The sequence below is a fragment of the Pleurodeles waltl genome, chromosome 6 (assembly GCF_031143425.1).
Source record: "Pleurodeles waltl isolate 20211129_DDA chromosome 6, aPleWal1.hap1.20221129, whole genome shotgun sequence".
In the NCBI taxonomy this organism is placed as follows: domain Eukaryota; kingdom Metazoa; phylum Chordata; class Amphibia; order Caudata; family Salamandridae; genus Pleurodeles; species Pleurodeles waltl.
In genome coordinates this window covers 730,560,718-730,582,336 of record NC_090445.1, presented here as the reverse complement: position 1 = coordinate 730,582,336, position 21,619 = coordinate 730,560,718, and the positions used below count along the sequence as shown (strand labels likewise).

General features: G+C 44.7%; 1 protein-coding gene across 3 annotated transcripts in view; it reads left to right on the top strand.

The window, feature by feature from the left end:
• LOC138300212 (restin homolog) overlaps positions 1–21,619 on the top strand; it is an 898,198-nt gene that overhangs the window by 115,413 nt on the left and 761,166 nt on the right. For all 3 annotated transcript variants that reach the window (XM_069239250.1, XM_069239251.1, XM_069239252.1), the window contains exons 4-5: positions 169–280; positions 3,020–3,070. In XM_069239250.1, the coding sequence (XP_069095351.1) occupies positions 169–280; positions 3,020–3,070 (163 nt within the window). The remainder of the gene's footprint in view (positions 1–168; positions 281–3,019; positions 3,071–21,619) is intronic.

The window sequence follows — 21,619 nt, the reverse complement described above, 5'->3', positions numbered from 1 at the left end:
TCACTGATGATAGACAAAACATTTAGCCATATTGTTACAGTACACTCCATTACAGATTGCCCTTGTAGAGAACAATCCCTGATCCTAGATGCGATGCAGACATAATCCTGTATGCTAACAAGCCCTTTGTGGGAGTGAACTAACTATATGTTTTGATTTTACACACAGAAGCAGTTTACAGTCCTCAACTCACTGGGAACCCAGAATCCAAATCCCAGACAGAAGACATCCTTATGCGAGTCCCTTATTTCAGTTTATACAAGAGGAGGCAGGATGAGCGGTAAGAGATTTAATGTCAGTTATCCCAGTAGAGATGGATGGAATTGACCAGGATCTTTCTATCAACAGTTTGTTTCTGGAAGCTGATCTGCTGTGGTTCAAATGAGTGAATAATAATTTTAATTGTCTCTATAATAAAAGAGAGAATGGTTGATTGTGTTGTGATATTGAAGCATATTAAATGGAGCTGTTATTGGGAGTGCAATGAAAGCAAGTCAATACATACCAAATGTTAAGCAAATCACAAAATCTATGAGACCGCTCAAATAGATTGTGACCAGAGAGCCACCTGAGAGTGCACTCTGAATGTTAGCAGATTTTGTGGACTCTTGTGATTTACAGATGACCTCTTTTGTAGGGTTTGAGATGAAATGACCAACAAGAATAGTCCACCTCAAACTTTTGGGAAAGCACAACTTGTTTCTTTTAAAACAAGTTTAACAGTGTAATAATCCAGTGTATCACAACACTCTCTGAACTTCCTTATTTCTTGGCATTTCATATTGTTTACATACTGTTTTTTGTTTCTGCAGGAAAGACTGAAGCCATAAATGCTAGTCAAAGTGTGCTATGCTATGTCTAATAGTAGTTGAACAAATGACTAAATCAATTAGGGCACGTTTATCTACAGCTGAGACAGAGAGCCATGGTGTGAAAGTTACCAGCTATCACTTCCTACACATCTTCTGAAGGTCACATGTGCATTGGCTACTTGGTGTTTAGACAAAATATTGTGGAAAAAATACCGTGTGGACAAAATATAGAGTAAAATATCTTGTTAGGAATATCGAGGAGAAATATATAGTGAAGGTAAGTTTCTATAAATAAGCAAGATTTTACTACATATATCTCTCAACATACATGTTCCTTAAAGAAATATATACATATATAATCTCACGTCCCAAAAAAAAGAAAAACGCAGCTCACTCAGTTCATGAAGCTTGTTGCAAAAACGCCAGACAGGTTTTGTCCTTAAGGGCCTTATTCACCTGACTACCATAGTGAATACCACAACATTTAAGCAATAAAGGAACAAAGACCGGACTAAAAATGGATAGCAGGTAGCGCCATCTTACAATGGGTTTGGTATTGTGGGATCAATCTTATCAGAATAAATAGTGTCAGAAAATATGTAATAAATCAAGACAACAAAGTATGAATTATAATTATTGAAAAAATGTATGGTGGAAAATTGTAATAATCATGGTCTTTGGATAGGGTGTTCTTTGTTATAGGTATTTATCCATATCATGATACGAGCTCTACACAACAACCCATGTGTACTGGGATGTATAATATGTGAGAGTTTCTGCTGTCAAGTCCGGAAATGTATGACATATGAAGTTGTCCTTCTGAAAAATCAATAGAAATGGTTAAAAAAAAAAAATTGTCTTTGGCAAGTGTTGTATACATAGTAAAATTACCAATAGTTTAAGGCATATCACCTCTGTCTTAATGAAAAATATGTGGATATGTTATTTATAATTATTCCTCCACTGGTTTACAGTGTGTAATAGATCTACGGAGCTTAATAATGTGATCAGGCTTAACAGGCAGTGTTTATAGTCAAACATCAGCAGTGACACTACAAACGTGTTAGAAATGTAGAAGGAAGTGGTTGTTCTCTATATAGATATAGATATATATATATATATATATATATATATATATATATATATATATATATATATATACATATATTATTCAGGGTACGTAGATGTGGAGTTAAGAATGGTAAATCTATACTTACCTATTTGCACTTACCTTCTCGATATTTTGGTCCTCGAAATTTTTGACCACACTGTTTTTGTTACCCATGTTCTTGTCAGTGAGCCAGATGATCTAACCATCACTGCCTGATCTTTCTATTATCTTGGTCTTAATGCTGAGAGCACACAGCCTTTATTTCCATTTCTATTCCTGGTAGAAGAATTTAACTGTGGAATCTTACATGCTTTAGGGCGGTGTGGGGTGATTTCCTTCAAGTATATTGACCAGGCTGTTGACTGGTTTTGCAAACCTGAGACAGATTTTTGAAACTCCATATTTAGGTATTTTAAAATAAAGAGATCTGAAAGTTGGCAAATTGTGGTCAGCAGTAATCATTCTGGAAGCTGTCTTTTGTACAGTTGCAGAACGCTAGGAGTATGTATTTTTGATGAATGTACAATAAAAAAGCCATTAGCTTTGGCTGGGTGCACCTTGGAAGAGGTGGCTGGGCAGTTATTAAGGGGCAGCAGGGGTGAGGCTACCACATGGGCATGCGCTATATATAAAATAGTGAAAAAGTACATACCCCCCCACCTAGACTGGAACCTTGATTACAAGGGATGAACATCAGATGATATACTCTGCTCTTGTTATTTTAATGAAATTCCACAGAAGACTACGATGGCCCCATGGGTGGCCAACCATTAATTCCACAAGTTTAGAAATAATAAGAACTTGAAACATTGGGGAAATTCGGTGTTATGAACAATTGTGCTCTGCACGGTCAGGGGCTGTGAGTGAAGCACATCAGATATTAGCTCAACCTTTCCACTCGGACTCGCTTCTCCTGTTTCCTCGCCCAACTGCATTTTAACAATCCACATAGTGTTCTGAAGTAATCTAAAAATAATGCCTAGGACTATACAAAACTGACAAATTGTGCTCTTCAATTGCCTGAACTTTTAAAAATGGCTGTACTGTAGTTTGATTGTGGTGCTGATGCTAAGCGTACCTTCTCATACATTTTCAGAAATGAAGAGTTGCAGAATGCCCTTTTGAAACTTGATCAGGCCACGAAACGGTAAGTCTCAAAGAGTGGCAAAAAAATATTGCTACTTTTCCTTTGCCACTCTCTTTGGTCTGTTCTAATGCGTGCTTTGGCTTAAATGTGCTTTTATGTATGAAACTGAAACCCTGTAAGATGAGTCAGCTGTGTTTCTTTCCCAAACAAGCTATACGCTTCCGCAAGGTACGTAGTTATCTATGTCAGCCTCAGCCAAATTCTGTGGACGTTCTACTACTTTGTGAAGTGCAAAAGTTTCCAAATTATACCCAACTAAATAAAATGTTGCATGCCAATGGGAAGACAGCTACTATAGGCATCTACTTGTATACAGCAGTAAGTAGGCTATGATACCGCCAAGATAGTTGGGATCATTAATGCATTTGCTGCAGAACTGTATGTAATCTCTGTCACTGGTTTGAAGCACTGTAAAGTAGTGTGCGTGGGTAATATGCCTGCTGCAGAGCTTTAGGTCTAACATGTGAGTTGCAGGCTTGTGGGGTCTAGCAAAATAGTTCCGTTGCTCAAAGTATTTGTTGCGGGTTTCAAGTTCAAATATTGAGTAAAATAGCTTAGTGTTTTCTGCATCTGCTGCAGACACTTATACAAAAACCTGACAAGGTGTACATTTGACTGTTGAGCATGGGATTATCTCTTGTTTTTAAATTCCAAAAAGTCTATTTGTAATCTGTACAATTAAATTGCCATGGTTAGTGTAATTACACGCACAGACCAAGATGCTTCTCGTAAATGCAGGACACACAGAGCCCCACATGTACAGAACTTGAAAAAGCACAAGTCCTTCAAAACGTATTTATTTTCTAGCCCAGCTTTTGAAGTGAGGGCAATTTCTATCTTTGGTCCTCCTGAGCTAATCGGTATTTTGCTTCAAACACCTGCTCTCAGGTCGGGCACAACTTTAAAAAAAGCTAGCTACTGGTTGTCTTCTGGTGAAACATTTGAAGCCGGGCTTGATTTCAGGGTAGAAGTGCCGAGAATTCCTTCACCCACTGCAGATGCAGGCTCCTTTCCAAGCATCGGAATACTACCCTGGGACACACCCAGAGGCATTGATTGGGCCTGCTCAGAAGCCAATTTCGACATAAAAATAGCTGCCTGAGCAGGATTCACCAGGATCCCGCCCAAATGCTAGCACTGGTTCTATTTAAAGGGCCCTGTGTGTTTGTAATAGATGTGCATGGAGTTCTGTCTAAAGTTATAATCTAGTTTGCAATAAGAATGAGTTACAGTTGTATTGAAATTGAGGGGCTGAGCATGGGATGTTCTGTAAATATCAGCGATGGCTTAGCCCCTTTGCTGCTAGCCCCTGACCACCACCCATATTTGGGGTAGTGTGCACTAAAGGCTCCATAACTTTTTTCCTAGATAAGGTACCCTCGCCAAATTTGTGTCCTTTGCCCAACATCATCAGGAGTCTAAAGGTACCCAGGGTTTGTGGATTCCTCGAAGGGAAACGAAAAAAAAATAGGCAAAATTATAGCAAAATGTTGAGCTAAAAATAAAAATAGGAAAAAAAGTGCTCCAGATAAGTGTTTTTTTTTCCTAAAAATTGCATTAATGAACGGTTTACTGTACTAAAGTCAGCATCTTCCCAGCTTTCAGGAACATGCAGAGCTGAATCAAAAAACCAAATTTTGTACCACAGTTTTGCAATTTTTCTAAGAGGTAGCCTATTTTTCCTTTTTTTGTGTGCTCTCAACCTATTTCCAGTTTGTGGTGCAAACCAGTGTGGGTAATTCAGAAAAGCTATACATGTCTGAAAACTAGACAAAATTCCGAATTCAGCAAGGGGTTCTATGTGTAGATCCGTCAAGGTTTTCCCAAGAAAAGTAACTGTTGAAATAAAGAAATCTTGAAAATCATTAGGGAAAAACAGGCATTTGTGACAACGTTTTTCATCTGTAGCCTTTTGTCATGATGGCAGATTTACAAAAGCAGTATACCATTACGTCCCCTAGACTCATCTGGTTGCGGGGATATATAGGTTTTGTAGGTTCTCCAAGAACCCAAGGTACTCAGAGCAAACAACTGAGCTGCACCGTACCGTGGGCTTTCATTGAGTACCAAGTATAGATCAATTCTTATAGCGAAATAGGCAGAGTGGAAAATGGGTATCAAACACGTATTTCTGAAATGGGCACAAGATATAGAGTTTAGGAGCAGTGATTATTTCTACATTTCTGAATCCGTGGATACCCGTACTAGCATATAATTTGGAGTGTGTGTTCCAAAATGTCATCTTTCTTATACACTGGCTTACATTTCAAAGACCCAAATGCAGCAAAATCCAATTGATAATAAATAATGTTATACTATTCTATGCTCCCACAAATCTCCTGATAGGAAGGGTACCTCGTGTGTGGATAGACCTAGTGTCCATGACAGAAAAAAGTCCAAAATGCAACTTGGACGCAGCACATTTTTCCACCCAAAACTGACTCTCTTCTTCCAATGTGGGTAGCTCAAGAATTTGGACCCTAGCTCAACTGGCACCTAGGGAAACCTAGCCAACTTATACATTTTTTTTTAAATCAACACCCAGGGGTGTCCAGGCTCAGCTGACTTACATGTCCCTCACCACATTTTGTTACTCAGAATCATTTGCAAACCTCAAACCTTGACTAAAAACACATGTTCTTTACATTTTCGCGATGCAAAGTTCTAGAATACCCAGGGAGCCATAAACTTCCTTCCACCCAGCATTTTCCCAAGTCTCCCGATTAAAAAATAGTACCTCATTTCTGTGGGTATACAGGGGTGTGGAATTTAAAAAAAGCAATAGTTCCACAGTTGGAATGCCTTTGAGTCTGGGCAAACCTACCAACGTGTATGTTTTTAGGATTTTCACCAGCTCTTCACTAATCTTTTCCCATACTGAGAAAGGTTGGAAATGTATTCCTGAAAAGGTCAGAAGCTGATGTTCTTCCAGTATTGAGGAAAAAAGTGGTTGGAAGGAAGGTGAACTTGTAAACGCTCAATAGATTTTCGTTTGAGCAAATCTACACATGCATATTTGCTAGTGCTAAAAAACAGTTCACAAATATTTTCTAGGAGTATGAATTCCTGGTCAACTTCTGTAAATTCTTGTGAATACATAAAAACCATAATCCTGCACTAATGCAAAGACATACCAGGGGTGCATTTTTGTGACTTTAAGAAGTGGGCTCCTAATTAGGTCTGAGGTTAACCAAGACCTTTTGTTTTTATTAAAATTCTGTTTCTCTCTCTCTCTCTCTCTCTCTATCCATCTATCGGCTGGCTTTATTGTAAGTTATATAATTCTGCTCTTTCGTGAGGAGCATATTGGCACACAAAGTAGTTTTGCTCAGTGCCAGGAGCTACTGTGGCAATGTGTGCTTTTCAAGACCTTTTTTTTTTTTTGCCAGTGTTTATTTACAATGGTGAGAATCTGGCAGCTCCCACAACAATAACGTTTTCCAAAAGCCATATCAAAACAAGACACACATTGACAAAACCAAAAGACTGACCACCAATTTTGGATTGCTTGGCTTTGCCAATGCTTGTTTATTTTCATGTTAACCACAATGTTGTTAAAACTGTTTTCACTGATTTTTCTATTATGAATTTATTTTGGAAATACCAGCATGCATCAACACATTCTACTAAAGGATGCTTCAAAGGAATGGTACCAACAATTTCAAAGTAATTTAGCAAAACATTTTTTTTCCTAGTTGCATTGTGTTTGTGAACATTTTATTTTGAAAGCAAAGAATCAGTCCCGCTTATAAGCGTCTGCAAACATTTGCATCTAATCAGAGCGCATTCTGGGGAAAATTATAGATAGCCTCATATTGTTCACTTTTCAAAAGTGTGTGTGCACATTTTTTTACTGGAACCACTGTCAGCTGTGCAGTCTAAGCTTACAGCATTTATTTACAGCGCTCACCCTAATAATAAAGGCTTTGCATTAATGGACCATAAATACAAGTTTGAACAGCATTACCATAGGAACACAAGTATTGCCTTAACTGCAGATAGTTCCCCTTCCCTGTAGGCTGGCAGCCAAAGGGTTTGTGCTGCAGGGGGTTGGGCCTACTTGCCCCAAGGACACAATAAATATGAAAACTTGTTGTCCTTGACCCCAAACAATATGTTCTGGGTGTGGGGCTATAGGAATTCCACACCCCTGGGTATTCCTAGTGCCTGCACAATACACTTTTCCATCCAAAACTGACCCTCCTTTTTCCAATGTGGGTTGCTCTAGATTTTGGACCCTAGCTCAGCTGGCACCTAGGGAAACCTTGCAACCTGTACATTTTTTAAAACTAGATACCTAGGGGTATCTCATTGCCTTTTGTTACACAGAACCCCTTGCAAACCTCAAATGTTGACTAAAAACACTTTTTCCTCACATTTCTGTGATGGAAAGTGCTAGAATCCGCAAGGGCCACAAACTTCTTTCCACCTAGCATTCCTCCAAGTTTCTCTATAAAAATGGTATTTCACTTGTGTGGGTAGACTTAGTGCCCGCAACAGGAAACAGCCCAAAACGTAACATAGACACAGCAAATTTTTCATCCAAATCTGACCCTCTTTTTCCAATGTGGGTAGCTCTAGATTTTGGACCCTGGCTCAGTAGGCACCTAGGGAAACCTAGCCATCCTGTAAATTTTAAAAAAAATAGACACCTAGGGGTATCCAGAGTGGAATGCCTTGCATGGCTCTCACTACATTGTGCTACCCAAAATCCCTTGCAATCCTCAAACTTTGACTAAAAAACACATTTTCCTCACATTTCTGTGATGGAAAGTTCTAGAATCTGCAGGGAGCCACGAACATCCTTTCACCCACTATTCCCCCAAGTCTCCCGATAAAAAGGTACCTTACTTGTATGTCTGGGACTAGTGCCTGCACCAGAACAAATCAACCCACTGTCAAGGATGGTCCCTTTGTGAGGACTCCCACTGATGTTAGTTCAATTAGTTTCTATCTCAGGCAGTAGACCCAGACACACAAGTGGGGCAGCATTTGTATTGGGACAAGTGGATAAACACTGGGTGGTAGGAATTCTGTGGTTTCCTTCTGATTCTGGAAGAATATGGCTCAGAAATGCAAGGAGAATATGTGATTTTAATCACTTTTTGAGGTTTGCAGAGCATTGTGGGTAAGAAAACATTTTGGGATCCACGAGAGGCACACCACCCTGTACTTTCTGGGTGTCTAGTTTACGAAAATATCTAGATTAGATAGATTTTCCCTAGAGACAATGTACACCCTGGCAGAGAAAGACAGAAAAGACACATATTACTTCACAACACTCTATTCCTCTAGTACATACACATACTGGTTGGATTTGGCACAAGGGTGAGTGAAAGGTTCAAAATGTATTTCACAAAAATAAAATACAGTGTTAATAATTGAAAGGCCAAAAAACAAAACCAATGACTCACGGATTATGAGCTGTAAAGCCTGGGCAAGGTACCAACCAATTTACAGGCCATTCACACACCATTCATACCTGACACACAAGACCATTCACGCCGTCAGCCATGGGCCCAGCACATTACAACACTCACATCAACAGACAATGCACACCCTGACAGAAAAAAGACATATTACTGCACAACCATGTTTTCCTCAAGTTACACATACATACTGGTTGGATTTGGCACAAGGGTGAATAAAAAGGTTCAAAATGTGAATTTATTATCAAAATATTTCACAAAAACAAAATACACTGTTAATAATTGAAAGATCAACAAACTGAGACAATCAATTAAAGCTCATGAGCTGTAAAGCCACACCCTCCACCACTACAACTCCGGGATCACTTGTTTGTTACACTACAACAAGGCTGCCTATCACAAACTGCTGAAACTGAACAAATGTCACTTTTGAATCTGGTGAACAATCCTTGAATACAATAAAAACATTGAACAATGTTAGAGTAAACAAATGGATAGCCAACTTCTTATACCTAACGTAAGCCTTGCGAGCAGCAGTTTAAGGCTCCAACCTCTTATCTACTGTCAACACCACCCATATGCCGTTTCTAGTCTAAAATACACATAGGTGTGTGCACTTTGGCAACCTGACCCCAAAAAATCACAGGTGAAGTACTGTCATCAAGAATGGTTTTCAGCATGTTGACGTCTCTTTTTTTTTTTTTTTTTTTTAAACATGTATTTTATTGTTTTCAGCACTAGCATTCAACAATGAACACAATTAATAGAACATCAGGATGACAGCCGTTATATGATAACATAATAGGAAAATAACAAACTAGGTCTAGATCCGAATAATAGGATTTACATTCATCAATAAACAACTGAACCAAAAATTGCTGGTGTTTCTGCTATCTTTTAGGTGGAGCCATCTACCCCACTTTCCAACAACCGTGTACTGGTGGATTGTAGTGCAGTAACATGTGATATAGTATGCATCCCGGATATTTGTTTTCGTGGAGTGTGCAAGTTTTTGACTTGTTGACTATCATATCTGCTATTATGATTACATAATCCTGTGTTACTTTCTGGTGACCAATATCTCTATCGCGACTTTGTCATTCAGCCCATGATTTGATCTGATTGAGCAACGGTCTCCCTATGTGCTCTTTCTGGATGTATTATGTGTGGTTATCTAAGTGTATTCATGCAGCGGTAATCAGGCTCCCCCTTCTCCTGGCCCCCTATGCAGTGTGTCGTACGATGGAGAGAGAGAGAAAAAGGGGCAGGAGGTGGGGGCAGGCAACGCAGCCGAGATACCCCCTCCACAACATGTGTGCTCCGTAATATCAGATTCACGGCAGGCGCTCGTCATTCTTAACTTCTAGTCTAGTGACAAATGCTTCCCAGGCGTCCTATCTCGTGCGGGTCTGGCCCCTGTCTCGCAACCATCTGGCCCCTGTCTCGCAACCAGCGTAATACTCGATTCTCCATCCGTACCCAGCGTAGTGTCATCGCACGCCACAACTTCAGGCCTTCCAGTTCATTGCAATCAGTCTTTTGTACATTATGAGTGCTAGATCTGCAAATCTGAGAGTGTATATGTGTTGTTTGTTTCTAGTTCTAATACCCAGTAAACAAGATCTAGGTTCTGGCAAGAACAAATGGTCTGTAATATCAGACATATCAGCTACCACTTTCCGCCAAGACTCTTCCAGGGGACCGCACTCCCATACCATATAATAGAAGTGGGCTGACGGGGAGCCACATCGGGGGCATAGAGGATCGGACGCAGGAAACACGCACCTCAAACGGGATGGCGAGAGGTACGTCTGATGTATGAAATTAAATTGGGTGTAAAGAAACCTAGGATTCCGTTACACCTGCCGGGTGTGACCAAGAGCATGAGACCATTCCTCCGGAGATAACGGGTTCGGGAGAACAGCGTTCCACCGCCCTCTTGCATTTTCCAATCCATTTTCGGGAGATCTGTTCAAGACTTTGTAAAGATTTGTTATGACTTTAGTTTGACTGTTGTACGATAACATATGGTGTAGTGCGGGGGAGATGGCCGGTTCTTGGTCACCTGATGTCCACGCCCTCTTTATTAAGTGACATATAGAGAAGTAAGCTATAAATTGACCTGGCCCCACCGACGTGAGATCTTTTACAGCCTCAAATGTCATCAAAGCGCCATCCTCAAAACAATCCCCTACAGTTAATATTCCTACCTCTGCCCAAGTGGCCACGGAGTACGCACTATTCAAATTGACGCTTCCCAGTTACTGCCCCAAGGGGATGAGTTGAGAGTAGGGGAACCTTGTGCTGCCTTTTTGTATATACAGTTTCCAACAGTCGTGAGCAGCTGTCATTAAGGGATTACCAGTGACACCTTTCACCATGCTATTTGACAGCCATGTGAGCAACGGTACACCATGTAACTGCGTATTGACCCATGCAGCCTCTGCCGATTCAGGCCTGTGGATCCCGTTCAGTACCCATTGCAGTTGCGCAGCGGCAAAATAAAGTACAAAATTGGGGGTGCCTAACCCGCCCACACTTAATGGACGGTGTAGGGTGGCAAGTGCAACTCGTGTCCTGCCCTTTCTCCATATGAGTCCCAGTAATAGTTTATTCAATTTGCGAGAAAAGCTCTTGGGTAACGTGACCGGCAGTGCTGCGAAGTAGTAAAGAAGTCGGGGAAGTAGTACCATATTCACCACCGCTACCCTGCCCAGCGGCGACAAGCGGAGCGAGCACCAAAAACGCAAAGAACCCTTCATGGAGTTCAGCGTTCGACCCAAATTGCCATCCCTCAGGTCCTTTGATTTATGATAGATATGAACTCCCAGGTACTTGAATGTATCAAAGCACCACTTCAGATGTCCCGCAGGAGCATCCTCCCTCGCGCTCACGGGCAAAACAGTCAAAGGCAACAAGCAAGACTTATCCCAGTAGACCACCAACCCCGATATACCCCCATATTTATCTAACAGGGATATCACCGAAGGCATCACTTTGCTTCCCCTTTCCAAATATATCAATGCGTCATCCACGTATAGCGAAATAATGTGATATGTTCCAGATCTACACACCCCCCCACTGCCTCTCCGCCGCACGTAACCTTGTCGCCAATGGCTCCATCGCAATGGCGAACAGCAAGGGAGACAGTGGGCAGCCCTGCCTGGTTCCTCTGCTGATGGAGAAGCTATCCAATGTGATGCCTCCCGTTTTCACTCTAGCCCTGGGTTCGGCATATAGGATCTGTACCCAGCGTACAAAGCCGGGGCCAACCCCATATCATGCATGGTGGCAAACAGGAAGTCCCAACCCAGCGTGTCGAATGCCTTCTCAATGTCTAATGACATCGCCACATTGTCATACGCCTCAGGCGGAGTATCCCCAATAACACTAAGCAATCTACGAACATTTAGGAACGTATTGCGTTTTGGAATAAAGCCATTCTGGTCTTCATGGATTAGAGTGTGTATCATGGGGGCAAGTCTGTTTGCCAATACTTTACCCAAGATTTTGCAGTCTAGGTTGAGTAAAGAGAGCGGTCTATACGACCTAACGTCTGCAAGATCCCGGCCCTGTTTAGGAAGGACCACTATCAGCACCTCTCTTTGCGATGGTGGAAGCAGACTGCGGGTCCACGCCTCCTCGAACACCGCCAACAAGTGGCTTTTCAAGTGTTGTGAGTGAGTGATGTAGTACTCTTATTGGCAAGCCATCTATCCCTGGTACTGTATTATGGGACATCTGGGATATGGCTACCTCCAGTTCCTCTACTGTAAGGGAAGCCTCCAAGGTTGCCCTGTCTAACGGTGACAGCCGGGACAGAGATGTCCCCTCAAGGAAGGTCCTAAGTTGCTGAGTATTACATGTCGTTTGCCCCTTGTACAAACCCATATAATATTCTTTCAACGCTTTATTAATCGCTTCCTGCGTGGTGGCCCTAGTTCCATCATCCGAGCGTATAGCTCCTATAGGAGTCTGCTGGCGGTCCTCTCGAAGAAGCCATGCAAGCAGTCTACCCGATCTATCACCTTCCGTTGTAAGCACACAAGGTGGTAGTTATAGTCATGCCGGCGGAGCCGCAGATCCGCCTCCTCGTACTTCATCCGCTGAGCCCGAAGCGCCGTAAATGGTGCCTCGTTTTGAGCTACGGCTACCTCCAAGACTCATTTCTTTTTCCAGCTTAACGACTTCCACGTGGAGTGTGCAACGCACTCCGCAAGAAGCCGAGAGGCAGTGACCAACCTTATGTGCATCCTACTCCATCGCTCTTGTTGCTGTAGGACCACTGTTTAATTCCTAGTATTGCCAAGCAGGGACAGCAGGGAGTCTCCTGCCCCACCACATTGTCATCATCAGCGGGGAGTGATCAGAGAGTGTCTTGGCCATGTAGCTAGAATCTAAGACTAAAGAGCATATATCTGGGGTCCCCCACAGAATATCTATCCTAGTGTGTACCTTGTGGGGCAAGGAGTAGAATAAGTATTCCCTGTGTGCCGGGTGGCCAATGCGCCAAATGTCGTGCAGTCCCATATCCCCTGCACAGGCCACCAGCGGACTAGCACCACGCCTACATGTCATCCCCAATGGAAGCGGTGTTGAACGATCCAGCGATGCATCTGGAGTGCTATTAAAATCGCCACCCCAGACGGCAGGCGCTGCAGGGTTCATCAGCAGCGCTGGGGACATTATGCAGAGGAATTCGGTCAACGCGCTGTTAGGGGCGTAGATCCCTATTATTGTGATTTGTTTGCCGTTGAGCTGTCCCTCTGTCACCACATATCTGCCCCCCTGATCTATCTTGTGTGTGTTGGACATATGGTACTCCTTGTGCTATCCACACTAGTACCCCCCTCGCGTGGGCCGAAAATGATGTGCCTAAGATCTGTCCCCCTTAGTGCCTGCAAATCAGCTTCCAATAGATGTGTTTCCTGCAGGATAGCAATGTGTATTCTCTGACGTTTGAGGTAGGTATAAATTTGATGCCTCTTGCCCTGCACGGCCATGCCTCGCACTTACAATGTAATTATGTTATACTCGTACATAATGCGGAATGCACAGTGAACCATGTCGTAGTATACAATATTTGTGTGTGTGTTGTGCTTCGGGTCCCAACTCCATTTAAAGTTGCACTGCTACATTTTTGAAAATTACTGTGAACTAACAGCTGTGAGGATATGCTTTGCAATCCAGAAAGACCTGATAAACATAAACAAAATCCCTCCCACCCCCCCAACACCCCCTTAAACCCCAAAAACAGTGGCTTAATTGCATTTTTCTAACTGCCATCCATATTAGCAAAAAACACAGCACACTCCTTACATCAAAGAACTGTATCCATGTGGATACCATCTGGGGAGCCATGGTAGCAATTGGAGGTGGCCCTTATAAGGGGCCCCCAACATTTAAGCAAAGAGTAAACGTATTGGTGCTTCCAAGGTTTATAACCACATTATCCCCCAGGTCCTGAGTTAATATGCTGCAAATGGAATGGAAAAGGATATCAGGCTGGTGCATGTATGTAAAGGCAATGCCATTCCAAAATTACTCAACCCTATGTCCTCGAGGTTGCAATGCAGGGCCATGAAAAAAGAAAAAACCCTCCCCTGCGGTAATCACAGCACATCTGCAGATCGGGGTGTGAACGCCAGGCCCTTTAGCGCCTCCGTAATGGTCGAGTCAGAGCTGCTGGAGTCAGAGTCCATATGTTCACTCAGAGTGGCCTGTAGCACTCCGAAAGAGTTTTGTGTGTGCAGAGTCGTTTCTTTTAGCACTCTTGCTCTCTCGGTCGCAGCTTGTGTTTCTGTGGGTTGCGCCTTTGACCGCTTCCTGAGTCTCCTCCGTGCCGGTGATGTGAGCCACGCATCACCGTCTCCTGCCTCTTCTTGGGTCTGTGCTATGCCCTTGGCGTGCATCCATGTCCATGCATCCGCCGGGGTGGTGAAAACGTGAGTTCGATCATCCACAACCACCCTAAGTTTAGCAGGAAACATCAGGGCATACTTGATGTTATGTTCACGGAGACGTTGTTTAATTTTCATGTAAGAGTGATGTTGGCGCTGTACTTCTTGGGTGAAGTCCGGGTAGGCAGTAATAAAAGTTCCCTCATAGTGGATCGGGCCTTTTACTGCAAAAGTATTGGAGTATCGCATCTCGATCTCTATAGTTAAGGAATCGGGCAAGCATTGGTCTAGGCGGCAGTCCCGGAGCCGGCTGCCTCCCGGAACTCTGTGCCCTTTCCACTGAGAAGAACTTTGATGGGACACCATTCAGCACCTCCTTGATCAGCCACTGCTCCAGGAACAGCTCCGAGTTTTGCCCTTCTGATCTTTCGGGAAATCCCAGAAAGCGGACATTGTTGCGGTGCGACCTGCCCTCTTCTTCCTCAGCACGTCTCCAAAGGGCTTTCACTTCAGAGTCCAAGCGTTGAATTTGTTTCTGGTTCTCTGAGACCAGTGGGTCCATGGCGCCCAGTGTGGACTCTACTGTCCAGACTCTCTCTGCCAGATTACGATGGACCACCCTAAGCAAATTGAGGTCCTGAGATACTGTGTCAATTCTGTTTTCAAGTGAGGATTTAGCATCCATGATCACCTGTTGGATTTTTTCAAATTGGGCCGAGTGGGATTGTGGTGTAGTTTCCAGGGACTGCAGACTAGGCGCCGCCTGGGGACCCCCGAGATAACCGCGGGGAAAAGACTCTCTTGGGCTTTGGACGCCTTAGATTTCCCCGCCATGTCAGCTGGGCAGGTTCGCACCTCTATGTCTATGTTCATCCAATGCGTGTACCACCCTCCAAACTGCGACCGGGGTTCGTCACCTACGATCTGCTCAGTCAATACAGCACAAGACCAATTACTTTGGAGTGGCCACAGTCACCGTAGGCAAGGCAGCGTGGACACCAGGAGCCGCCACCCCGTATGGTGATGGCGACCAGTCGCGGAGCCGGAGAGACTGACGGATCAGCCAGGCCCTCCGTGGTGTTATTACGCCGCCTGGGGCATCCTAGTGCCTGATACAGGTAGCCGTTTTCGTCCCACTGCTATCTCCATGGCCCATGGTTTTGCCACTATTTGACTATATATAATCGTGCTGCTCATCTCCAACAGGCTGATTGTCCAACAAATTTACTCCTTTCAGCAGCGGGGCATGTGCGCCGGCTAGAGAGGAGGGGAGAGGGGATCTTCTCTGGGTAAGTTTGTGCCTATTTATGCCAATGGTACCTCTCTCCAAAGTGCTGTGCCTCCGGGCCATGGAGCAGCGCGGGGCGCAGGGGGCGAAGGGCCTCCTGGCAGACGACGACCCCTCCTGCAGGTGCCTCCCTGGCTACTCACTGCACCCTCCTGTGTCCAGCCGCTCCGTCCTCAGCGCCTTCCAGGTCACCTCCCCGCCATGCCTCTCTGGTACGCAAGCCCTGGGCTCCGACGGCAGACGAGGCCTCACTCGCATCGGAGGCCTGCGGGATCGCAGCAGCCACTCTGCGCCGCTCCTGAGCACTCCAAACGGCTTTTGAGGGATTCCGCTAGTTGGCATTTTTTATCTATAACGCCCTGGGAGCGCCAAACAGGATAATTTGTCAGGCCCGGATCGGAGCCTGCGTTTCAGGGGACCGCCGCGACTGCCATTTTAACCCTGGACAACTCTCATGTCTGCAAATTTCACACCTAGAAGTTCATCACTAAGCAAGGTGCTGCACTGTCCTATCTGAAGCTTTTGACATACAAGCTCTTTAGGGTGAATTGTGCCACAATCAACAGTGAACAATTCCCTGAACAATTGCAAACCAGTGTAGAAGTTATCTACTTATAAATGGTGATCTTTGTTTTGAAAAATCCCCTACCAAGTTCCCAGTCATTTTTCTCATTAACTTCGAAAGTGGACGGACAACCAGGGGGGGGCAGTAGTGAAATTCCTACCAGTGTACACCCTCATATTAGACATATCCAGTACTACTCTCAGACCGCATATACATCTTAATTCCATAACATGCCCTCTTGCTAGGCATGTACTACCTAAACACCATACAGCCCTTGAACAGGACCAAAGACTCATCCATAGCAGTTTCTTTTCATGGCATGTAGATCTCTGAAATTCGATCTACAAAGCAAACAAGGACAGTGCGACTCTTTAAAAGACAGTCACAATCAGGGTGATCTTGTGGCAACTCTGAAGCATTATTAACAAAATACAGCATTCGAAGCAGAAACAAATACTGATCACAGCTCATGGTTGCAAGAAATATAGCCACTGCCATCAAGGGACTAGTAGACCACCAATATGAAGACAGCCAAGGCTTCCTTTTCAAGCCCATCAAAAAAGTTAAACCGAAGAACTTCTTCAACTCTTTGTGGGAGTCCGCTGGCTATATCTAGAGTGGATGTCCCTCAAATATTGTTCAGCATACAAATTAGCCTGGTCAACAATCTCATCCAAAAATACATCATCCTACTAACACGCCTCCACGAAGCCGGAATACAAGAAAAAGCCCTTAACTGGATCTCCTCATTCCTCTCCGGCAGAACCCAGAGAGTCTGACTCCCACCCTTCCGCTCCGAAGTCACCAACATCATCTGCGGCGTACCCCAAGGCTCCTCACTAAGCCCGACGCTGTTCAACATCTACATGGCCCCCCTCGCACACTGGCCCGTCAGCACAACCTCAACATTCTCTCTTACGCCGACAACACCCAGCTCATCCTCTCCATCACCAAAGACCCACACACCGCCAAAGCCAACCTCCACGAGGGAATGAAGTCCATCGCCGAGTGGAAGAGAAACAGCCACCTGAAGTTGAACTCCGACAAGACGGAGGTCCTCATCCTCGGACGCACCCCCTCAGCCTGGGACGACTCCTGGTGGCCCACCGCGCTGGGACACCCGCCAACGCCAGCCAACTACGCACGCAACCTGGGTTTCATCCTCGACTCCGCCCTCACCATGTCCAAGCAGGTCAACGCAGTTTCCTCCTTCTGCTACAACACCCTCCGCATGCTCCGTAGAATCTACAAATGGATCCCGAGGGAAACCAGATGAACGGTGACCCAGGCCCTCGTCAGCAGTAGACTTGACTACGGCAACGCACTCTACATAGGCATCCCAGCAAAAGACATCCGACGCCTCCAACGCATCCAAAACGCCTCCGCCCGACTGGTCCTCGACGTCCCCTGCCGCTGCCACATCGCCCACCACCTGAAAGACCTCCACTGGCTCCCCGTGGACAAGTGGATCACCTTCAAGCTCCTCACCCACGCCCACAAAGCACTCCACAACGCCGGACCAGCCTACCTGAACAACAGACTCAACTTCTACGTCCCCCCTCGCCAACTCCGCTCCGCCAACCTCGCCCTCGCCGTCGTTCCCCGCATCCAGCGCAACACCTCCGGTGGCAGATCCTTCTCCTACCTTGCCGCCAAGACCTGGAACACCCTCCCGACCTCCCTGCGGCAGACCCAGGACCTTCCCACCTTCAGGAGACTTCTCAAGACCTGGCTCTTCGACCAGTAGCAGCACCCCCTCCTCCCCCCTTTTCAGCGCCTTGAAACCCTAAAGGGTACGTAGTGCGCTCTACAAATGTTATGATTGATTGATTGATTGATAAACAATAAAGAAATGTATAGGCAAAAAGTTTTCACTATTCACTCTACACCCTGCATCGCCAGTAAAGGCAGGCAACACAGGCTGTACCATGTTTGGACAATCAGAGTTCAGCACATCAGTAGGAAGGCTTTAAGCCCCAGGATGAAATCCAGATGCCTCTTGCTTCACTGTCGGCATACCAGTGTCTTCCTCCACACTGATAGTGGCATCATCATCAGATGATTCCTCTCAGACAGAATTTCATTGCCAGAATCCTGGACTTCATACTTTGCCTCGGATGCAGAGTGTGTCTCAATCATGGTCAGAGGAAGAATTTAAAAACATACCAACAACCTGCTGAGCTGTAATCCTGCAGCTAGCCATAATCCTCACTTATAAAAGTAATTTGACAAATAAGTCAACAAAAAACAACACTATGTAAGATAAGTAATCAACGAAGTGTGGCTTTAACAAGTGAAAAGTAAAATTACTGGTAATCTGAAAGGAAATGTAGTTCAATACAAAGCACAAAAAGACCTATATACTCCAAAACAATCCCACTAACTCGGCAGAGACAGCTAGACTCACCAGAACTGACCCTACACAGACACAGCAAGCACCAGCAATATCACACTAGAAAGGAAAAACAAGACAAAAGTACTCACAAGACAACATAATACACATTGTGCACACATCCAAGGATAATTTCACACATAATAAAACAGAAGCTAAATATGCAGCTGCTATTACACCATTTACAAAAAAACTAATTCATGCAGGGAAATTAAACTAATTTAGAATAAACAGTACCATTTTGGTTTTTTTTACCAGACACATGCAACTACACAAACTGCAGATCTAGCAGTGCTGAAACCGCAACCAAGAGTCACAGCAAAGAAAATCAAAAGCTTTGCACTAGAATAAAAAGGAGGAATAAAACATTGCAATCACAAATGCAAATGATGACAAGTTAAACAAAAAAACACTTAACATCATAAAAAGCTATATCTGCCCTTCACCGCCCAAATGGCAGTCCACACACTGCCAGCCAGGTGCTAGTCCACACACACCACCAGGTAAGTACCAGTCCACACACACCACCAGGCATGCGCCAGTCCACACACACACACACACCACCAAGCAAGCACCCGTCCACACACACGGCTAGTTAAATGCCAGTACATGCAGACTGCCATCCAAACATTTGTTCACACACACATTGACACTTTCCCTGGTATCTAGTGGATTTCTGCACCACCTCCCCCCTTAAGTAGCAGATAGGCTTAAAAATGTGGCCAATCTGCACTCTGGGTGGGGGGCATAAAATGGCCAAAAGTATACCAATTTATTCCCCACTAAAGATCCCCATGGAGCCACTCCTGACATACCAAAAACAAAATAGAGCCCTTTACTCACAGGGTCACTCCTCACAAATTTATTAAATAAATCCCTGCCGTCTAGGTGGGTCTCGAACCCCTCCTGGGGGGAAGATCCGGCAAAAAACACAGTTGAACTAACCCCCAGGGGGGCCCAAACACAGGAAAAAAAACATGTTGCTCCCCAGAAGAGTGACCCATTCCCTAGGAGTCACTCCCTTCTAATTCAGATAATAAATCTCTGGGGCCTAGTGTGGGTTTCGAATCACCCCCACCCCTCGTCCCCTGTGGGCAGATCAGCCAAAGAAAATAGCCGATCTATGCCTCAGGGTGGGCTGAAACACAGAAAAAAAACATGTTGCTTGCCAGGTCAGTGACCCTTGCCCAAGGGGTCACTACCTTCAACTTCACAATAAATAAATAAAAAATCCCTGGGCCTAGTGGGTTTTACCTCCCACCCCGGGGGGTTTTTAGGCTAAAAAAAACTGCCAATCTAGCCAAAACATGGATATTATGTTCCTTCAGGCAGCGACCCTTGCCTAAGGAGTTGCTACCCTAAAATACAAAATAAAACATCCAAGTGGTCTAGTGGATGGAGTCCTGCTCCACAAATGCAGGCCTCACCAGCGATCGTGGAGCATAAATCCTTTCAAAACAGACACGGAGGCTAGGAAAAACTCCTTGGTTTCCCAGTGTCTGTTTTCCTACAAAAGAAATTCACCCTGTAGAAGGACTCGCCAAGCATCTTCTCTCCTCCTTACTCTGGAAGCAAATTGCTTTGAGTACATCCCCAGCACCAGCTGATGACATTGGCATGCCATGCGTAAGCTGACTTCATCAGATGACGGAGGGGGGGTATTGGGGTGGCAGCGGGCAGAAGTGCTTCCGCTTCAATACCTGAGGGGTGAGGGGGGCACTTTATAGGTCCGGCCGGGGGGGAGGGGGGCGCAAAGCTTTTCAAGGGATGGGTGCGAGGACAGAACAGTGCCATCCTCAGCACACGCCCACCATGGCTGAGGATGGAACCATTTCATGCTCAGCACACAAGGGGTTAATAAATTGCCCGTTTGGTCTTGGGAAATGGTGGGGAAGTAACCACTGACACTCCTTTGTTGAGGAATACACTCCATATCTCCCATAATGAAAAATGTGAGAGTAGTGCACAGGAAACAATTCTGTCCCTTCCCATCCACTCTTTCATGGGTAATTTGGAGAACCAGACATGTACAGAATAGCCTGTTTCATCAACTCCCTGCTTTTCCACATCCATGCCCACTTTTTAGATTCCACCCACGTATTTTTCCTGACAGGACTCGTTTCAGTGCCCACAGCAAATGATGGTTGTTTTAATTCCTCAGATCAGGGCGGTTCCACTGGTGCGGCCGCACTGGGTGCTGACGCAGGGGGTGGGGGGCACTGAACTCAGAGGGTCTGCAGTGTTTAGAAATAACTTACTTAGAAGCACCTGCTGCAGAGTTCCTTGGTTGTCCAGCTTTCAGGCAGTAATAAAAATGTCAAGATAACTCTTGTGATTCATGTTCCTGCTAGAAAGAGAGATCAGAGTTTTGTCATTTAGCAGTTTTGACTCATCATAAAGTAGCACAAGGGGTTAATATGACTGCTGCAAACAACAGATCTATGTTTTATGTGGATAGCTGAGTGGATTTATAAAGCCAGCCATTACTGGTGCTTTAAAACAAATGAAATGTGTGAGGGAGGGGCTGTGTAGAGGTATAGGGCCACTTTTAACGGATGCTAGTGAGGGAATCTGAAGTGGAGGCCATTGGGGAGGGAGGTGTCAAAAAAGACTGTCGCACCAAACACCACCAGCGCTAAAGCCGGCCCTGCATCAGATCACTCAGTGCAATTTTACACCTGTAACTCTTTTACCAATGTACTACCAGCTGAAAGCTACAGGTTTCGATTATGCACCAGCCGCAGCTGCTAAAACAAAGTGGCCTATATCTCAGAGGGTTTAGTGCCTGCTTGTGGACATCTATGTAATGCACAAATCCAGCTCGACGAACGCAACCGTTCATTCTTCTATGTTAGGTCGTCACCGCTCCTCATTGTCATCACGTACATTTTTTTTAAAATACAAATCACTTTTATTAAGTGAGTAGGGCCAGCTGTGGTTCAAAGAGAGCAAACTATAATTCATAAAATGCACTA